The 22645-nt window shown below is 49.0% G+C and overlaps 1 protein-coding gene across 12 annotated transcripts in view; it reads right to left on the reverse strand.

Annotated features, from left to right (window-relative positions):
* nrxn3b (neurexin 3b) overlaps positions 1 to 22645 on the reverse strand; it is a 290168-nt gene that overhangs the window by 17988 nt on the left and 249535 nt on the right. For 11 of the 12 annotated variants that reach the window (XR_015110558.1, XR_015110557.1, XM_086189007.1 and 8 more), the window contains 2 exons: positions 19048 to 19137; positions 17317 to 17627 (listed from right to left, as the gene is read on the reverse strand). Coding sequence is in view for 10 of the 12 variants with exons in the window: in XM_086189007.1 (XP_086045133.1) it covers positions 17317 to 17627; positions 19048 to 19137 (401 nt within the window). In the remaining 2 variants the exon portion in view is untranslated. The remainder of the gene's footprint in view (positions 1 to 17316; positions 17628 to 19047; positions 19138 to 22645) is intronic. The other variant, XM_086189009.1, reaches the window with a different exon arrangement.

Consider the following 22645-nt stretch of genomic DNA (forward strand, 5'->3'; position numbering starts at 1 on the left):
GTAAAGCATGGCCTTGTGGCTCTGACACCACACTCAACTGTGGCGTGGTTGTGCTGCCATTGTGGCTGAGTGTGTTGCCCGTCTGCACCGTCCTCTGGTGCCCCCAGGAACTGCAGTGGAGCTGCCGGATTTTGATACCTGGAAGTCATTAATCAGGGCCCAGATGGACTGCCAGACACCGCCGCAGTGACATCAGTGATTCAGTTCTGCCATGTTCTTATCATTGAAGCTTCTATTGAGGCAGAATGCTCCATCTTCAGAGATGTGAGGTTTTATTGGACAGAAAAGCTCAGGCCAGGCCCTGATGGTGCAGCGTGGAACAGCATCAACACCCCAGAGCCAGTCATGGACCCTCACCTGCAGCTACCGAGTCAGAGCGGCTCCTTAATAGAGGTCACGCACCGTTGGACCAGTTCTACTAGAACTGGCACTGGGAAGAACACCGTGGTCCGGTCAGGGTCGTAGCGGCACATTTAGCATTCTCATCTCACATTCCTGATCTCTGGACTTGTCGGCTCATGCAGGCTAAAGCTCAGCAGAACTCCTGCAAGGAGACAATCGTGCAGCACTTCATCTCAGAGTCTTTGGCCTTCAAAGAGAAGCAGCGTCTGTCGCGGCTCACGTATTGCAAAGGTTACATTGAAGGGGTCAAAGGAAAGCCTCCAGTCGATGTGTTCACTGTCATTTGATTGAAAATCAGCATCAGACTGAGAGTAGGAGGATTCCACCAGGATTCCACCGGCAGAAATTGAAGAGGCCTTGTAAATCGTGACGTTTGACATTAGGGGATCTTCTGGACTCGCTCCTGCTTCATTTTCATAAACACAGGATGTACCTCTGCCCGGCACCCAGCTTCACATCGAAGATCCCCACATGAAAGCCCATTTGTCTGCATCTGAACGCAGAGCTGATGAAGTGACGTGTGAAGCTCAGTCTCCTCTCAGTCAACCAGAGACGTGGTGAATAACGTATGGCCCCAGCTGAATGCCGTAAATGCAGAGGGAGGTCATGGAGCAGAGAGAGGCACAGACTACGTGTGTGTGTGTGCAGTCATGGCAGCCCTCAGCGGCGCAGCGCAGTGATGCGCCTGGCCAGCAGGACCACAAAAACTGATTTCACAGCTGGGGAAATCCAATTCTCTGTCTAAATCTCCAGAACATAGAGTGGGATCTGTTTGGCTGCAAAGTGATTTCTTTTTTGGTAGAATTATTCTCATTGCCGATGTTGTTGGGTACGGTGAGTGTGTAGAAACCTTTAACATGGCGTCCACCTGTGCGAGGTATCAGGGCCAGTGATGTCATGTGCACGTGCCTGGCTGGCCTGAGCACCCTGCCTCCAGTAACACTCAACAAACAGCCAAGTCACTGCCAGAGTTCAGTACAGCAGCGGCTTGTCTGACCTCGCCAGCACGTCGACCACGACCATCACACAGTAGGTCCACCAAGGCCACCGCCTCCTTGGGTGTGAGTCTCGTATCCAGTTTTTACCATCACGACAAGCAGCGCTAGCAAAGACACCGGTCGTCTCTACCATGCTGGTTTACTGTGAGCTGGCACAGAGGTGCGGCCAGCAGGTCCGTGTGATACAAATGGAACAGGAAGTGCTTCTGTGCAACTTCAGGCCGAGATGAACAAGAAGCTTGAAGCTGATGGATGGCAACCTTTAATTTTTACGCTAGTTCACACAGAAAAGCAGAGCGGACCTGCCCAGAACCGACCCAGCAGGTGCTGAGGGCCCTACAGCCACCAGGGCCCCCAAACTCCAGCATGGTAGGTCTACGGCTCTACACTGACCTATTGACCTCCACTAAAAAGGTCACGTGAACAGTGCTGTTGCTCTGTTTTTCTGTAGCTGCTAACGTGATGCTAGCTGGTACACTGAGGAGCTCCTCACACTCCATCATCATCTCCAGGTGGAGAGAAAAGGTCATGTGATAATAATGTAATGTAAGCAGGTGTCAAACTTTCAGCCATGAATCACTGGTCTCCCTCTGAAACGCAGCCAGTAGATTTTTCTCTTTTATAGTCAAAGAATCTCACTAGACTTTTAAGTAAACTGGTCTGCCAGCGCAGTGGAGAAACCCCTGAACGCGTCTTAAAACTGCTTCGTGATCTCACTGAGACGCCACTTGTTTAGTGACTCTGACTTCTGTGAATTAGAATGAATAATTACAGAACTGTTCTTGGTAAGGCGTGAGTTTTTGCAGTATTTATGTTGAGAACTCCAGCACCTCATGATGGCGCTGCACCTGTAGCTCTACGAGAGCCTCGGCCAGAAGCGAGGGCCCCAGACCTTTAGGCCCCGTCTAGCAGGGACATTCTATTTTATCTCATTTTGAGCTCAGCCATGGAGTGTGAGACTTTCCCTTCTTGGAATCAGAAGATTCTGACATTGGAACCCTTCCATCACAGTATGTGAACAACACTCGCGCAGTGATATTCGGTGGGGAATCTTTGAAGTACATCAACTGTATTTAACTCTGCTGGAGCTCCAGTGCGTCTCTCGACTGCTTTATCCCATGTTTCCTCAATCGCACACGTGTGTGTTGATTGATGGAGCCACCATGCATGTGGGTGAGGTTAGAGGAGGGACTTCTACAGGTACCATTCCTCCGAAAGACTGCTGCCAGGTGAGCTGGACATCTGTCTTCATGAGCTCTCAGCCAGAAAAGCTTCCCTCTGTGTTCCTCCGAGGCAGCGGCAGCGCCGCGGGCTGCTGCGTTGGGCTGCTGCGTTGGGCTGCATCAAGCAGAGAAATGCACCTGCTGACAGGTTTCCTCCTCGGACAAATCAAATAAACCTCCCAGACACATTTGAGAGGCTTTCCAACGGAGCAGACGCCCGGCTGAGGACGCCACCGATTACAGCTGACTGTTACATGGGTTTGATTGTTTGTGTGCTTTTTTGTGTGCAGGAGCAGCCGCACACTTCACACCTCATAGTGATACTGAATGCAAGTACATGATACTACAATCAGTAGCCCTGCAGACAGTAAATCTACTGTGATATTGTAGACAAATAAAACAGAAGCAAAAGCAAATCAGCTTTCAATTAGAAACCAAATGATTCTGCAGTCATCAATAATATCACATCTGCGTTGCTGAGAAGGGAACTGAAGTACATCGTCCTGGCAAGATGCTGGCACACACACACACACACACACACTGCCTGGATAATTGATATTTACTGATTAGTACTGTGATGGTGTAGCATTGATATTTTACATCGCGTTCCACCCAAAAGGTGCTTTGGGAGTGACAGCCATCACGTTTATGGACGGCAATAGGAACAGCTGCTGCCGTGGCAACAGCTGAATATGTACCGAGCAGGACGGAGATGTGACAGGTCACATCAAAGTGGTGGCATGTGCTCGTCAGCGGGACGGAGAGACAGAATCTCCTCGGCTGCTGTTGATGGTTTCTCCAGGGTCAGTAGAAGCAGTAGAAAGGCTAAAAGGCCGCTGTCGGCACCGGGCCGCAAACATGACATGAAATATGAGCCTGAAGGCTGCTGCATCCTGGGGAGGCGAACGGAATACCAGCAGCTGAAGTACTCTGAGGGAGCGCCAAGCATCACGCCAACATAACAGATGACCTTCACACGTGCGTCTGGCCCAGAGGGCGGAGCCATCGCTGACACACCATAGCCCTTTGAGAAGAGACACATTCCAGAACTAAATTACAACCCTGCTATCACACACAATTGGTTTATTTACCACGCCCTAGTGCCCAATGGCTAAAACAGCTTTTTGTGTGCTGATGGAATGAACCCAAAACAAATCAATTCTCCTCCAGCGCCTCATCCTGGCAGTCGGTTGCCATGGAAATCCAATGTGGTTACATGTTCAGAGATCAAAGTGGCAACGTTGAGGCAAGGGCGAATAGAAGACACCGCATTCAAAGCAACTTCTTATTCCCTGAAGAGTGTGTGTGTGTGTGTGTGTGTGTGTGTGTGTGTGTCTCTCTCTCTCTCTCTCTTTCACACACACACACACAAGACTGTTGTTCCGGTTGAGAAAAGTCACCAAAACCACTTTCATCTCATCCCTCCTAAGCAGGTCCCACATCTCTCCTCTGCCGGCCTTCGCACCAACACTTGATAGTCATCTCCACGGCGACAGCTCCGCCTCTCTATTGATGCTGGCTGATGTGTTATCATGTCGGGTGCTGACAGGCCAACAGCGGCTTGTATTACGAGAGGAATCAATGGTGCCGGGCCGTATCTCTGTCAATAGGCTACCACAAGTATCTGCTCGCGGCTCTGTGACAGATAAGATGCTTTATCAGAGTGGGGGGGGGGGGGCTCAGGCTAATATCAGTCATGAGTTCCCTTCAGTTGTTACCACACCACCTGCTGGTAACCTGCTTTATCCTCCGGTGATGGAAGATGAATCACAGTGGAACCAGGTCCAGGATCAGGTTGTTGGGCAAAGCCACGTGCTAAGTGGTTCTCCAAATCCTTCTATCCATCCATCCATCATCCATCATCATCCATCCATCATCCATCATCATCCATCCATCATCCCTCTATTCATCCATCCATCATCCATCATCCCTCTATTCATCCATCCATCATCCCTCTATTCATCCATCCATCATCAATCCATCATCCATCATCCCTCTATTCATCCATCCATCCATCATCCCTCTATCCATCCATCCATCATCCATCCATCCATCATCCCTCTATTCATCCATCCATCATCCATCAATCATCCATCTATCATCCCTCTATTCATCCATCCATCCATCATCCATCAATCATCCATCATCCCTCTATTCATCCATCCATCATCCCTCTATTCATCCATCTATCATCCATCCATCATCTATCATCATCCATCCATCATCCCTCTATTCATCCATCCATCCATCATCCATCCATCATCCCTCTATTCATCCATCCATCCATCATCTATCATCATCCATCCATCATCCCTCTATTCATCCATCCATCCATCATCCCTCTATTCATCCATCTATCATCCATCCATCATCTATCATCACCCCTCTATTCATCCATCCATCATCCATCCATCCATCCCTCTATTCATCCATCCATCCATCATCCAGCCATCATCCCTCTATTCATCCATCCATCATCCCTCTATTCATCCATCCATCCATCATCCCTCTATTCATCCATCCATCCCTCTATTCATCCATCCATCCATCATCTATCATCACCCCTCTATTCATCCATCCATCATCCATCCATCCATCCCTCTATTCATCCATCCATCCATCATCCATCCATCATCCCTCTATTCATCCATCCATCATCCCTCTATTCATCCATCCATCCATCATCCCTCTATTCATCCATCCCTCCATCCATCCGTCCATCCCTCCATCCATCCCTCCCTCCATCTTCCCCCTCTCCTCCTGTTCAGGGTGGTGGGGGTGGAGCCTATCCCAGCAGCCTTCCCCCTGGACAGGTCACCAGTCCATGGCAGGGCCAACACATAGAGACAGACAACCATTGGCTCTCCCAGCCACGCCTACGGTCAATTTAGAGTCTGGATTAACCTGGTCCCTCTTGATGTCTTTGGACATCCCCCCTTGGTGGGCCCCCTTGGTGGGCCCCCTTGGTGGGCCCCTGAAGTCAGCAGAGTTTTTTTTTTCTTTTCAGGTTTATGGAGAAACAGAAAGAGGTTGAGGAACGAAAACAGCTGGAAAGGAAAAAGAGGAAATTCATTTAATTTGTCCACCATCACCGTGTTGTGTTGGTTTCAGCAGAACTGGTTATGTGCCGAGTATTTCTTTTCTCTCAAGGACCAGCCTTCCTGCATGGCGCCGTCAGGCTGCTGGCTCACGGAAAACTCTAATTGCCCCGAGGCCAAAGGCAGCCACCTCAAACAGGGTCATTCATCTTCCCCTGGAAAAGGAAATGGTCTTTGGCCCTGATCCTTAATCACCCCCCTGCTGCAGTGTACAAGGTCATCAGGGAAGCCCGTGACACACACACACACACACACACACACACACACACACACACACACACACACACACACACACACACACTGATTTATCTCAGTAAAATTCTTTTTTTGAATTATAGAGACTGAACTGCACTGATGTGAAGTGTTTGTGCTGGTTGGTTGATGAAGCTAAATCAGACCCAGCAGCCAGACTCAGGCTTGGTGCTCACTGCCAGGTGATGGTGTCTGCTGGTGACTCAACCTCCCGCCTGCTGCTCCAACACCAGCACAACAGAGCGATTTACTAAACTACCAGGTTCAACCAACCACTCAGGCTGGGACGATGCTCCCCACACTCAAGTCAACTCCTGCTCATCCAACAGACTCAATTCACTTCATGCTAATTATTGAAACATTCACTGACGTTCATTTCCCGACAACCATCCTCGGTGTCCGTCCCTCTTTTGTTCACCCCAACTGCTAGAGGCAGATGCCCCCCCCCATTAATGTTGCATTTTTTGAGTCTCTTCAAACTTCAGTGTTCAATTTATTCAACGTCTTTGTGGCTGCAGACCTGCTGTATTTGGAAAGTGTCACGAGAGGACTTTTTGAAATCACTGCTGCCGTTTAAATGAAATTGACTTTGGTTTGCATTGTTATTGTTCCTTTTTATTTATTTGGCTTATTTATCTATTGCCCAGTGAGCTCAATAAGACTGAGGAGAGGCTCTGCAGCACTTTATGGAAACCAGCTAAAGAGGATTAAAGATTAAAGAGGAAGTAGGTGGGAGACAGCGTGGCTGTTGATGTGGTCACATGGTGACGGGTGGAGAGTCATGTGAGGGGGGGCAGACGGAAGGACATTTCTGTTCTCCTTCTGCAGGTGAAACTGGAGAACCAATTACAGGTCTGGGTTATGGTTTAGGTTACAGTTTGTGGTTCTCGCTTCAAAGAAAATGTGAGGAGTTTTCAGGGACACGGTGGTGAGCTGCGCTGAGAGCCGTGACCATAGAAGAAGATGAGCGAATGGGGGGGGGGGGGGGGTCAGGGCAGGACAGCAGAGGTGGACAGGCCTCGAAGGACCTCCCGATATCACCAGAGACTGAACCTTCAGAACATGAAAGTACCAGTGTTGCTGCCTGAAGATCAAAGCGGGAGTTTTATTGAGCAGAATTACCAGTTAAATCAGATTCCTCTGGTACAACAGGCGCCCTCTCTCCTTTAGATCTGAATTAAACTCTTAACCTTCAGAAGGTTTCACAACAATGTGCTGCTGTTGAAGCACAGTGGGGATTTGAGCTAAAGGCTAATGCTAGCATGCTTACATGGACACTACACATACATGTACATGCAAGTTCCTACACTGAAAGCTATCTGGCCTCAGGTCCTACTGCAGTCACGCTTGCTAGCGGCTGTTCGTTGCTGCTAACATGCTAACAGCTACTCTCATGTTAGCTGTTCACGTTGATGATGATGTGTTTGATCACATTTTTGTGTTTTCGTATCAGCTGCACTTTGGTGTCAGACGGCTGTAAAATGAGGGCTGATGCAGCCTCACTGATCACGTCAATCCAGTCAATAGGTAAGACAACAAGTCTGATCAGAACTATTGGCTTTCCATTGGCAACGTGTGAAGTCTGAGACAAACAGATGCTTGGGACCTGACACTTCTCCCTGCAGAATACATTTTCATCTCCTTTTTCAATCAATTTCAATATTTCTCTCAGTCAGATGCTATTATAACTTCAAGGCTGGAGCACCAAATCAATGTGGGCATTATGTAATGGCTGAAGCCAGCAGCTCACAGCCCCACGTCAGCCGGGGTCCCAGGAGGGTTCAGATCCTAATGAGCAGAAACCAAATTAAGCTTTCGATTTAGTCTCTTTTTAGAAGATCAAAGTTGAGACGCTGCTACAAACGAGTGGAGAAAGTATTTTAAATACGTCTCAGCCCTTTCATGGTACAGCTACACACACACGCGTAGACACACACACGTAGAGACACACACACACACGTAGACACACACACACACGTAGAGACACACACACACACTTAGTCACACACACACGTAGAGACACACACACACACACTTAGTCACACACGTAGAGACACACACACGTAGACACACACGTAGAGACACGCACACACGTAGAGACATACACACGTAGAGACACACACATACACACGTAAAGACACACACGTAGAGACACACACACGTAGACACACACATACACACGTAGAGACACACACACATAGAGACACACACATACACACGTAAAGGCACACACGTAGAGACACACACATACACATGTAGAGACACACACATACACATGTAGAGACACACATACACACGTAGAGACACACACATACACACGTAGAGACACACACACGTAGAGACACACATACACACGTAAAGACACACTCGTAGAGACACACACGTAGAGACACACACACACACGTAGACACACACATACACGTGGAGACACACACGTAGAGACACACATACACACATAGAGACACACACATACACACGTAGAGACACGCAGAGACACACACAGACACACACACACATAGACACACACACACTATCAATTATCCAGGCCTCCTCGTTAGAGGACCAACAGGTCTCATTAGAGTCGCTGAGGACAAGGAGCAGACAGATTAGCGCTCCTGCTAACAGCCCAGCTAGCACACACGCTGCTGCTGAGGAACATCAAAGGCTTCAGCTGTGACTGAGTCAACGGCTGTGTGAGCGCCGCTGGGATGCAGACTCACACCAGCTCTCTCTCGTCGCAGCAAAGGGAGCTTCGTGGACGCTACAGGTTCGACTCTAAAGCTTTTTCCCGTCCCTGGTTTTCTCCTCCATCATATATTACCAATTCAAGCGATTCCCAGTCTGTCCTGGTGGTGGCTCCGCCCCCTGTGCTGCTCAGAGATGCCTCCTCATCACACGGGGCATCACGGGCCGCATGTTTTCACCTGATGGTTGTCCTCGCCAGGAGGATCACCTCCCCCCTCCAAACAGGTGCCCTGACTAACCAGAGGAGGAGCTAGAGCAGGGACCAGGGCACCCCCCCATCCGCCCTCCCAACCAGACACGGCCAGTTGTGTCTGTACAGAGGCCCAACAGAGGAGGAGGCAACATGGGCGACTGAACTGATACCTGAGCCCCAGGTTGCTAGGCAACACAATAGAGCGCTTACACAGTTTGAGGACGTCTTCTGTCCTGCTGGGTGACAGGACGGATGCCACTTTCATCTCTGTTCTGTTAAACGTGGAGACGCAGCGCTCGTTTGCCCTGACTTGTTCCACCACAGTTCTCTCAGACAAGGATGCGTCTCCTCAAGGAACATTTATGAAAAGCTATCCACAATGTGTCAGGTACAGTCCTAATTAGGTCCAGCAACACCAGTGTACCAGAGCTACCCTGCAGCTGCACCACACTGTGGCGGTCTGGTAACCAAAGTCCAAAGCCTTGCTCTTCTAGCAAGCAGGTGCCAGATGTTCTTCCTGTATCTCATCAGGGGGCACTGAGCGTTGCGCTACCTTCAGATATCTTGGCATTCTTCTTGATGACAGCCTCTCTTTCCAACTCTCATTGACAGCCTCCTGACAAAACTGAAGATGAGACGAAGTGTTTTCTTCAGGAACAAATCCTGCCTCTCAGCTGCTGCAAGGCAACGTTTGGTTGCTGCTACTTCTCTGCTGCGTTTGGACCACGGCGATGTCCTGTGGCAAGTGGACGCCATGGCGCACCATGGCTGTAAACCACTTACACACCACTGTGTGCTCTACTGTCTGGTTACCTGGCCATCTCTCTCCATCCGTCGAACCCCCCCACTGGGACTTTCATTTACGAATCCATTCTTGGGCTGCCCCCCCACCTACCTTTCCATCTACCTCTCATGCAAGCAGTCCAAGTAGGGCCTCGGTTCACAGGACATCATCACTTTCTCTATTCCCTCGGTCCAGACTGAAAATTGCAAAAAAGGGTTCTCTTTCGCAGCTCCATCTACTTGGACCTGGTCCAGGCTGTCCAACCTGGTCCCCACGACAAGCTTGAAATTGTGACTGAGCGACATTGAGCGAGCGTCCACGTCGCGCTCCTGCCGACAAAGCTGACCCTCTCTGCACTTCACATCCAAGCTGTGATAGTCTGTTTCCTGTGCTGTTGTACCTCTCTGGCCATTGAGGATCAACCTGCGGCTTTCGTCCTGCTGCCGTAGGTTGTAGGTGGACTGTTGTCATACTGTAGTCCTGCTGCCGTAGGTTGTAGGTGGACTGTTGTCATACTGTAGTCCTGCTGCCGTAGGTTGTAGGTGGACTGTTGTCATACTGTAGTCCTGCTGTTTCCTTGTAGCCTGGTCTTAGTCTTGTTTTTGGCCTGTCTAACCTGTCGTTCCAATGCGTCTGTGTGATCGTGAACAGGTCACTCTTGTAAGTGAGCCTCTGGACTCGATGCAGTTTTACTCGTTACCTCACCCAGCAGCTCTACAACGACCCAACCTGGGACGTTAAACACCCCCACACAGAGAAGAAGAGGGGGTCACCTCTGAGGACCCTACATGGACCAGCAGTGTTGGTGAGGCTTGGTTCCACCGGGAACATCAGCTTGCTAGCATTAAAGCATTAGCTGGCAGACACTGTTAGCATCAGTAACGGTAAACTTCTCATGGTGACACTGGTACTAACGCGCCACGTAGGACATGAATGTATTCACCTCATTTTCTGTTGAATTGTGGGAATAAATCCTATTTTTGCTAGCAAGCATCAGCCAGTGGGTGGATTGGGAACAAAGTGACTTGTGAGTATCAGTGAGTCGCTAACAGCTTTGACTCTGCAGCATTTGTGATCAGGAAGTCTGCACGAATCAGGAGTCTCTGTTGTTGCATGTACGTGTCACTGCTGTGTCGCCACTGGATGGAGAGTAAAGCAGCTTGCTCCAATACAGCAGTCGCAGCAGTGACGGCAGCGTTCACAGGCTCATCGTCTTGCTCAAGGGCATCTAGCATGTGAACCAGTGACCCTCCCACAGCCAGACGACCTCCTGAAGTATCACAGCAGGGATCCTGTAGTGCCGCGACCAGCTGCAGGGTCGTGGAAGAAGCAACTCATTAAGGTGACACGAGTGTCAACATTCTTTTCCGTCCCTCTGATGTCACGTCCGTTCTGGCGCGTTCACACTACAGAGAGGCAGAGGGAGCAGATGATGTCCCAGTCTTGCTTCTTTGAACTTCTTCCAAGTCTGATTTAAAGAATTTACGATGTGTTAAAGGAAAAAAACCCTGGCAATATAGTATAAGTTAAACTTTGATAATAGTTTTGTTCCCAGAATCGTTGTGGTGGAAAGTCAATTAAACAGCAGCCAGAGAACACGATCACACAGCAACGCTGCAACTGAGCCGACCGGCTGAGCTCAGGATTTAACACACGCCTCTCCTCTGATAATCCATGTAAGTCTGGTGGCGAGGGCTCGAGGTTCGATGACATCTGCTCTGGAGGAAGACCAGTCTGGATTTCAGATGTAATTCCTTGAATAACATTGAGAGTGTTTTCTTAATCCGCAATTATTCAAAGAGGTATGCAGTGTAATTAGAAGCTATTTACATTTCCATGACGACGGTGATCTGCTGAAGTTTGCTGCTTTTATCAGTCTGCATAACTCAAACACTTTCATCAACGTGTGTTTCGCCTTGGAGGGTCACTTCAGTGATTTGTTGGAAATGTGAACCATGCAATGTCAAGTCAGCCGTCTCTAGAGGCAGCAGCACGAGGTGTGTGTGTGTGTGTGTGTGTGTGTGTGTGTGTGTGTGTGTGTGTGTGTGTGTAACACCCCGAGCATGGATAACGTCCTGCAGCTCAGCTCAGAAACAAACATTTATGTTATGTTGCTTGCTTGCCCCTCAGTGTGTGAGTGCCCCACCATGACAGCAGTGGCTGACTAGACAACAGACACACACACACACACACACACACACACACACACACACACACACGCACACACACACACACACACTGAAGCTGAGGTGTTACCGGGGGATCTGTATTAGCGGGGTTGTGAGGCATGGGGGACATCCATTACAAAGACCCCTGTGGCTCAAAACCCTGGAGCTGCTGCTGGTTCTCACACTGACAAACTGTGCTGAACACACACACACACACACACACACACACACACACACACACACACACACACACACACATTCAGTGTTCTAAGGGTAGACGCTCCATGAACATATTCTCCTACACACCAAGTGACATGAAATATTCATACAGAGTCAGAACTGCATGTTGCATCTCTGTGACAGACAATTCCTGTCAGAGCTGGAATGAGTTTGTCATGTCAATGTAGGCGTGTGCATGCGTGGGTATGTATGTGTGTGTGATTGTGTGAGTGTGTATGTGTGTTTGTGAGTGTGTATATGTGTGTGTGGGGGGAGGGCATCCCACTTTCCAACCATCCTGAGACACAGTGCTTGTGTTCTGCTCTGGTAATGAGAGTGGATGTAGCTGCCTCGGGCTGACTGATTTTAGAGAGAGAGAGAGAGAGAGAGAGAGAGAGAGAGTGTGTGTGTGTGTGTGTGTGTGTGTGTGTGTGTGTGTGTGTGTGTGTGTGTGTGTGTTCAGGACAGTGCATGGCAGCTTAATTTGGTTATAGATGTATGCAGATGTGAGAGCGATCCCTGTGCAAACTGTCTGTGTGTGTATGTGTATATGTGCGTGTATGTGTGTGTATGTGTGAGTATATATGTATGTGTGTATGTGTATATGTGTGTGTATGTGTGAGTATATATATGTGTGTGTGTGTGTCTTTAATGAGCCCCAACACATCAGCAGGGTCCCCATCAGTCTGCTGTCTCCTAATTGGACCTACAGAGTAACCAGTGGACCTTCAGCATTCATCTCCCAGAATTCAGTAGGACACACAGCTGGGCTCCTACCAGAGGGACGCAGGAAGAGAACTGAGGGAGTGAATGAAGAAAAAAGCTGTGGCCGAAAAATGAATGACAGCGCGCACACACACAGACACAGACACACACACACAGTCACACACACACACACAGACACACACACACAGTCACACACACACACAGACACACATAGTCACACACACACAGACACACACACACAGGAACACACACACACACACAGACACACACACACACACAGAAACAGACACACACACACAGTCACACAGACACACACGCACGCACAGAAACACACAGACACACACACACACAGACACACACGCACACACAGAAACAGACACACACACACAGTCACACAGACACACACGCACGCACAGAAACACACAGACACACACACACAGACACACACTTGTCAAACATTCAGCAGCTCCTCCCTCCTGCTGAAGACAGAATGAATCAATGATTGTCAGAGTACCGTGTTTTATGGGTCCTAAAGGTAGACAACGGACAAGGAAGGAGGAAGAAAGAGAAGGAAGGAGAGGAGGGAGAAGGAGAGGGAGGGAGAAGGAGAGGGAGGGAGAACTTTCTCTCCGCGTGGTTCAGAGCGTCCCAGTGCGTTCAGGCTTTCTCCCACTGCTCAACAGAAAAAAGCCCAATTAAACTACAAACAATTGCCTCTCGTTTCCCGTCTCCTGAGCACGGCGCCCGTTGAGGTTGATGGACGCGAGCAATTTCTTTAACACGGCAACCACGCAAATCCTTTTCAATGTCCCTCCCTCAGCTTTTCCCCTGCCGGTGTTCTAGCTGTTCTCCAACGTCTCAGGCCAGCAGCGCCAGGTCACTGAGAGGATTCAGAAAAAGAAGCATGAGCATAATCAGATCTTGAATAATCACGCGAGAGTCGACCTGTGGTCAGCGCTCGTGACATCAGCAGCATCACAACGAATCCAACACTGTCACACTTAGGAACCCCCAGTTGAGTGAGAGGACACTCGGCTCACGGGGACGCGGGAGCGAGTTCCCTGCACCAGTCTGCATCCCTGCCACTGCAGCAGCTGCATGGAGGAAACACACCGAGCCCAACGCTCACGAGCACAGAACTTCGCTGCATCAGAGTGAAAACCGTGAGCTCACTTTAAGGTTCTTAATGACAGAGAAGGTTTAAAGTTTCCTCATCTCTTCCTGCAACATCTGGATATTTCATAAATCACATGACCTCCAACTTAAACATCAGGACATGTCAGTTAATCACCTCTGAGCTCAGCCGCCACTGGTGCTGCTGGAACCTGCTGGAACCTGCTGGAACCTGCTGGAACCTGCACACCTCATGATTCCTGTGTACGTCCCCTGACCTTTGTGTTCCTGCAGCTGCAGACTGGATTTACTTGTCTTTCCAAGTCAATCAAGAACTAATTAATATTCATGATGATGGATTTCTTTAACGGATTCTTTATTTACAGTGAGCTTCTGTTTTCCTCCTGCATGCTAACAAGAAAAACTGAATGAGCCTATCAAAGGACCAGTGGCATTATCTTCCTGGTCTGATGGAGCGACATGGTTCCAGGTCTGATAAGGTGATCTGGTTCCCGGTCTGATAAGGTGATATGGTTCCAGGTCTGATAAGGTGATCTGGTTCCAGGTCTGATAAGGTGATCTGGTTCCAGGTCTGATAAGGTGATCTGGTTCCAGGTCTGATAAGGTGATATGGTTCCAGGTCTGATAAGGTGATCTGGTTCCAGGTCTGATAAGGTGATCTGGTTCCAGGTCTGATAAGGTGATCTGGTTCCAGGTCTGATAAGGTGATATGGTTCCAGGTCTGATAAGGTGATCTGGTTCCAGGTCTGATAAGGTGATATGGTTCCAGGTCTGATAAGGTGATATGGTTCCAGGCCTGATAAGGTGATATGGTTCCAGGTCTAATAAGGTGATATGGTTCCAGGTCTGATAAGGTGATCTGGTTCCAGGTCTGATAAGGTGATATGGTTCCAGGTCTGATAAGGTGATCTGGTTCCAAGCCTGATAAGGTGATCTGGTTCCCGGTCTGATAAGGTGATATGGTTCCAGGTCTGATAAGGTGATCTGGTTCCAGGTCTGATGGGGTGATATGGTTCCAGGTCTGATAAGGTGATCTGGTTCCAGGTCTGATGGGGTGATATGGTTCCAGGTCTGATAAGGTGATCTGGTTCCAGGTCTGATGGAGTCCAGACACTTCAGTCTTTGAAGCAAGTCGGAGCAGAAATGTTTGGAAGTCCAAACGGGAGCTGTTCCAAGTCTAGTGATCAGCAACTTCAACCCCAAAATAAAACCTCAAAATCCTGTAATCCTTTAAAAAAAAAAAAGATTCTAAAAATCAAACAGAAAGAATGAGAATTCTTCGCTTGTTTTGATTGATCATCTAAAACGTTATAAAATGGAGGCATGGCCAAAGATTTTCATGAAAGTTCCTGGAGGCGCCACTGCCCGCCCCATCCTGGTCCGATGCTGTGAGCTTCAGCTCAGAATGCTGCAGCGTTTCACACATCTGGGGAAGAGGAAGACAACCGATGCTCGACCACCAGCAGGGACGCGACGGACCGGGGCCAAACATGAGGATGGACCTGACGCGCGCGTGCGGCCCGTGGAGTTTTCAGCCTGGATGAGGTGTGAGACGAGCCTAACTCAGACGTGCAGAGCTCCACTTCCTCTGATTCAACCTCTGCCTCTGGAGTCACGGCAAAGGATGGGCCAGCCACTTCTGCACCAATCACAAGGTATTTAGGAGCTCTGCCTCTGCCCCCCCATGCTGACATGAAGCGTCATCATCAGTGCTGCTGAGGTGAAGAGGGCGACCGCCGCCGCCGCCCCTGTCTGCCATCCAGCTCGTCTCACCCCCCAGAGAGAGTTATTGCTTTAATATGAACGAGGAATGGTTCAATTTGTCCCCTGGGTGTCAGGCGACTGCTCGGCTTGATTACTTTCTTGGCACCGCAGTGACATTCATCAGCTGGGACTCAGGACATATTGGAGAAAAGCCTCTGTTATACCAGGACAGGCAAGTGACGGGCAGACGAGGGCCAGGAGAGAAGAAGAGGAGCCGATTGAGCAGCAGCACTCTGGTCTTCCATAGATACGAGACCCTGACCCAGACTGGGAGGGCCTCCAGCATCAGAGCTGGGTACCAAGAAAGGTTGAGGCATTAACACACATTCCTCACGTTTCACACTTCAGTGCTGAACAGGTTAAAGAAATGAGGTGGACTGTAGGAGAAGCTTCTTACCTTTGGACTGAGCCAGACTACCTGGCAGATGGTTCCATCTACAAATCTGTCCAAGGACGAGGTACTCACTCCTACAACCCACTAATGCAGCAGCATAAAGCAGCCGGTCATAAATGCTCTGTTTATGGGTTCTGTTGGAGAGCTGTGGATTTGTTGCTGCTGTGTTTGTGTTGAACTGAACTGAACTAAATAGAGGAATGTGGGAACTTTCAGAGACACCAGAAGTGTGTTTATCAAGACAATGGCTGGAAGCAGACACACACACACACACACACACACACACACACACACACACACACACACACACACACACACACACACACACACAAGCCATTCGCTGACATCAGTGGGCCTGGAGACGAGTCACCTGCATGACTCGGTCCCAGGCTGGCTCTAGTTGATGGGATCTACACTCACAACAGGACGGCTGCTGCTTACGGGGAACCAGGTCAGCATCAGGAAGTGCTGCTACCTGACACAGCAGCCTAGTTTACCGACGAATCCTCCTGACAAGACTGACGATGACTCTACTTCCTCTCCGTCTGCCAATCAGAGTGATTCATCAATCTATTAACACAAAATTACTCAAGTAATCCTGCAAGTGAACTGGAGCCAGAACTGACCCAGTACGCTCAGCAGGCACCAGTACGCTCAGCAGGCACCAGTACGCTCAGCAGGCACCAGTACGCTCTGCAGGCACCAGTACGCTCAGCAGGCACCAGTACGCTCTGCAGGCACCAGTACGCTCTGCAGGCACCAGTACGCTCAGCAGGCACCAGTACGCTCAGCAGGCACCAGTACGCTCAGCAGGCACCAGTACGCTCAGCAGGCACCAGTACGCTCTGCAGGCACCAGTACGCTCAGCAGGCACCAGTACGCTCAGCAGGCACCAGTACGCTCAGCAGGCACCAGTACGCTCAGCAGGCACCAGTACGCTCTGCAGGCACCAGTACGCTCTGCAGGCACCAGTACGCTCAGCAGGCACCAGTACGCTCAGCAAACCTCACTCATTCAAGACCCTTTCTTCACACATACTGCAGCCCTCAACTTAGACTGACAGGCAGGAGGTGTGTAACTCCTCCTCCTGATGTCCACGGTGTTCCTGTTGGAACTGCCAATCACAAAGACTTCAATGTGACAGGAGGTTCACCATCGAAGTCAGGAGGAGGAGTTAGACAACCCTCAGACGGACCTCCCACCCCCGGGACCTTACCTGGATGGTGGGTGGAGAGCGCTGCTTGCGAGTGGTGGTGGTTGACAGAGTGGTTGTGGTCTCGATGAAGGTGGTGGACATCTCTGGTGGCACTGAGGTGGTGGTGCGTGCTGCGCCCCTGCTGGCCGGCACATCGCCAACCAACCGCACGCTGCCATTCACCTTGATGTTGGCGTGACCTTCGGCAGCCATGTTGAGGACTTTGAGACCGTTGTAGTACAGGCCAGAGAGCTGGCCCTGATAGGGCCTCTTCCTGTCGTTGCCACCGATGGAGATGGTCGCCTGGGTGTTGAAGATTGTCAGCTGCCGCCCTGGTGCGGGGGAAGGAGGGGGAAGGAGGGGGGTAGTAAGCTGATGAGGATCTGATGTAACAGAGGACGTTGTCACAGAAACCCTACTAGCGTGCTCCACTGTCTCTGCAGCCTGCTAAGGCTGCTTGACAACAGCTGCTCATCAGCTCTCACCAGCTCCACCATCCTCATCTTTTAAGAGCCTGCAGCTCTAATCACATGCATCTACTGCGGGGGCCTTTGTCCCTTTGACTTAGCAGGAAAAGACCCTCCGGACGAGGCTGCCAGGCTGAGAACAGCGGACGCTCTAGCAGCCGTCTTGTGAGAAAGAGCACATGCAGGTGTGAAAATACTTCAGCTAACATGTTGCACACACTCTTCATATTCTCTCCACACAACAGTGACATCATGCAGTAAAGTGATTAATAAGTAGGGACACAAGCTTTGGCATATTATGATAACGGATGAGCAACACACACTGGCTGCACGTCATGGTGGATTTCATCCCGCTACGCTTAAATATCATTGTCAAAACACACAGCTCATGCATTAATGATGAAATGAAAACACACCAAACTTCCGCTGGACAGGAATCATAATTAAACATCTCATTTGAATAATGCAGCATTGTTCCATTTGCAGCACTGGCACACTTCTGCTCCACAGGACGTGGGATGACGGGGCACCACGGTCGGATCACAGGGGTGAAAATGAAGCGGCACATGTGGAGTCATGCATGCAGCAGGAATGGCATTCTCCCGGCCTGTTTGTGGTTTAGTAATTGTTAAAGGGACTTTATGATCAGGTTAAGATGTTCATGTGCATTGAACTTTAAATGCAGTTTATGACGGTATTATGTTGAGTAAGAAACCTTATTATGAGGCCCAGATTGCTGCTGATTGCCAGGAATGATTGAGTCGCCTCCACAATCTCAGGCTGACGTTCTGCCGTCAAAAAGGCTCCAATTAACACTCCCTCCCCAAACGGGTGAGGGTCTGATCGCGTGTGATGTGTGCAGCTACAATCAGAGACGTTACAGCAGGGAAAAGCACCTGCTGCTGACAAAGACTTCAGGGACACGTGCCCACTGATTAGTTTGTCCTCAAACATTGCAGAGGATTTGAGCCAAGCCAGCTAATTGGGACACTGTTGCAGCGTAAATAAACCTGCCGAGATCAGAGTGGCTGATGTTTCTGTGAAATCTCTTCCCAGTCCCTTTAACTGGACACCATGACTCAACAAAATTTAAAAAGATGGAGATGAAAAACGGGGATGAGAACTGAAGAAACTGACAAAGAAATGAAGGACAAGGTCGCTCTGTTTTACGTGTTTTTAAGGGGTTTAAGGAATGGTTCATCATTCTCAGAGGTCGGAGGGGAACAAGCCAATGAAATGACAGGAAATAAAAGAAACATTCTGGAAGTTTTAGAAGAATATTTACCTTTCTCCTGAAGCCAATCTTCTACTGGCCGGGTATATTTGAACGGGATTTTCTTATTTGCCATTTGATAGCGCTCAATGTCGCTGTTGCCTTTGAAGTTTGAAAGTTTAACAAACAGCTTGAAACAGTGGGCAATAGACATCACACATTTATACAGAGGTTTAGAACGAGTTTTATCTTTGTTTAGGAGAATTTATGAAAGCTTTATGAGGAGTTTAAACGCTGGAATCATATTTATGGAGAACTCTGCATCAAATGTATAAACAATCCATGATTCAGAAGCATAGCAGTCAACCTGGAAGAATGGTTAGACACACATCACACCCTCGTCATGCGATCCGTTCAGGCAAGAACAGGAGCACCAGGTGGTCACACAGGTACACCCTCTCTCATTGGACACCACCTGCTGCTGCACATCCTGGGCCAAACAACGGAGCGCGTGGAGGGATGGAGCTGTGTAGCCGCTTTGTAGGGGGGGCGTTGAAGTACTGCGGTATTACTGGGGGCGGGGGTCCCACAGAGGGAAGGATTTGAAAAGGACAATGCATACAAATGAGATCATTACGGACATGGTGGGAGGCTTTCGGGCTAGAAAGCGCTACCCAGCTGCTACGTCCCTCTCCTCGGAGACCGCTGCAGCTACCAGGTATTAATATGCTGCTCTGAAGCGGGAGCGTGGCGTGATACGTACGGGTGTGCCGCATACGCCAGGATGCAATACTTTGTCTGACGATCACAGAAGCGTTCCCTTGGCGGGGAACTGCTGAGAAAGGAGATGTGGAGCTCTGAGTTCAAAGACTCAGAGGAATGTGAAGCCTGTGTAGAATCATGAATGGCACCATGATGTCACTGGGTACTCAGGTGGGAGGAAACACGGCGCTGGCGCCCCGCTGCTGCTCAGTAACGACGAGAAGGGCGAGGCTTCGTAATTGTGAGAGAAAGACTTTTGAAAATGGGTCAAGTATGGCTGCTGGGGTTCTTTCACATGATTGATCTTTGTCTACACACACACTCACACACGCACACTCTCACACACACTCACACACACACACTCACAGGTTCTGGTCAGTGGTTCAGACACCAAGAGTGTATCATTGCACCCTGAATCCTTGTTCAAACGCTGACGAATGCACGCGATTTCACGTCACAGGTCTTCATCTCTCCATTGTTCCTTTCTTTCTCTCTACCCTTTGACTCGGAGCCATGTGAGGGCCAGCTGGGACGGCCTGGACACGGCTGCGAGGAAGCCGGCGGGGGCGTCTGCGGGCGCCAGCAGGTTAATCAGCTACTAGCAGGACTCAGTCCCCCTACCTTTGATCTGGAGCAGCCAGACAGAGGGAGGGACGGTGGTCGTGCTGGGACACACAGAGCTGTTCCAGGTTTGAGGAGCAGCTTAGAACTGCCACTACTTTTCTGACTCTCCTAACGATGTCGATTCTGTTGGCCAGAGTGAAATGTAAGTGTGAGTGAGGCGAAGGGCCGAGCGCGCTCTCAGGTGATTAATGAGGTGACAGCGCTCCTGTAATGAATACACCACAAGCTAATTGTGCAACTAATGAGAAAAATCTCTCTAGTTTGTCAATTTGATATTCACTTTCTAAAGGTGACTCCAGAATGGACGACCTTGCCAATAAGAGACTATTGTTTATTATAAAATCACTCTGCCTCCAAGACTTTTTTCTGTTTTTGCTCCAATGCAAAGTCCAGGCTGGTTCCCAGGGAAGAGTTTTCCCTCGAGCTTTCAGAAGTGCTCATAATTAGCTCATAATTCATAGGGTGCTTTCTGGGTCCACACAAAAAAACCTACCATCCTATAAACACATCAAATGAATGATTGTATGTAACCATGGTGATGTCACAGGAAGTATGTGAAATGGTCGTTAGGGTCATTTTGAGGTCATTTGAGACATATGATATGTATATATGTACATATATATATATATATATATATATATATATATATATATACATATATACATATATACATAATATACGTATATATGTACATATATATGTACATATATGTACATATATACATATATACGTATATATGTACATATATATGTACATATATATGTACATATATATGTACATATATATGTACATATATATGTACATATATATGTATATTATGTATATATGTACATATATACGTATATTATGTATATATGTACATATATACGTATATTATGTATATATGTACATATATACATAATATACGTATATATGTACATATATATGTACATATATATGTACATATATACATAATATACATATATATGTACATATATGTATATCAATCCAACGTCTTAATGTTTCCCTTTTGTGGGAGTTTCAATAAACTGGCACAGCAACAGCCGTCTGCTGCTTCGTCGCTCGGTTCTGATCCGTCTGCTTGCCAGACCGATCTCACTGGGGCTCCATCACACGAGCCGCGCTGAGAGAGCATCAAAACTGTGAAAATGGCTACTGTCACAGGCTCCTGGCATTTTCTCCATTCCGGGGGAAGATGAGTACGTTCGCTGCACCGCGGTCTCGTCCAGAAATCATCTTCCAACAGCTCGACTGCCGCCGCACCGTCCACCTCCTCTCCAATCTACACTTCACTTCCATCTCCGCCTCTCTTCTCTCTTGCTGGCTATTCATCCATCCACCACACTTTCTATTGTGCTGCTCCTCTGCCTGCCATGCATCCCTGCCTCCCTCCCTCCATCCTCTGCTCCTTCATCTACCTCCTGCTGTCCTCCGTCTCTCTCCAGCCCTCCTCACTCATCTCACCTACGTCGTCCTTCTTCAGCTACAGTTATCATTCATCTACGTTCCCTTTCTCTTTCTCTCCACCTCTCTGAATTTTATGTCACCTCTTCGTCCTCCTCGATCCTGCACCTCCACACACCCTCTGTGACTATTTACTCAGTCCCTCTGTCTCTCTCCTCTCTCAGGCAGACCAGACAGTAAATTCATCATCTCTCAGGTCGCTCTGAAAGCGATCATCATGTTGAAAGGATGAATTTGCCTGGTGGCTTCTACGCTCGTCTTAGTTTGAGTTCTGAGCACGACAGCGATTGTGTCTGAGATAGGGCTAATCGCGCTTGGCCCGGGGGACGCGTGGGCTTTTATCTTGCTCCCAAGGAATACGGCTTTGTGTAAATTTGAAAACAAAGATAGGCAGATATGTTGAGACGGTGCAGCTCACTGTGCCTGTTTAAGGAAGCTGAGGCTGGAGCATCGTGAGCATGAGTGGACGGACGAAGGTCTGTGTTTCCATGTTGCTGAACACAGGGCCAATTGTTGGTACGACCAAGCCCCCACAACTGATTATGGAGCGCACGCGCGCACACACACACACACACACACACACACACACTTTCTCATCCCCCCCAGGCACAGTTAGGCGAATGGTCACTCATCTGAGACAACGGCTGAACCTCAGCCAGCTCTGACTAAGTGTGATGCACAATTTCCGCCTGGCTTGGTCAAGCAATTCTTTGATTCAAAGATCCAAACTCACGCAAGATGATCATGTGATCCAAAATCAGAGTTAAGGGATTTGGAGGGTTATATAAGGAAAGTGGAACCCTCTCGCTAAACAAAGACA

Source organism: Aulostomus chinensis, chromosome 20 (genome assembly GCF_037954235.1).
Source record: "Aulostomus chinensis isolate RoL2024-O1b breed Wild chromosome 20, RoL_Achi_v1.0, whole genome shotgun sequence".
Lineage (NCBI taxonomy): Eukaryota > Metazoa > Chordata > Actinopteri > Syngnathiformes > Aulostomidae > Aulostomus > Aulostomus chinensis.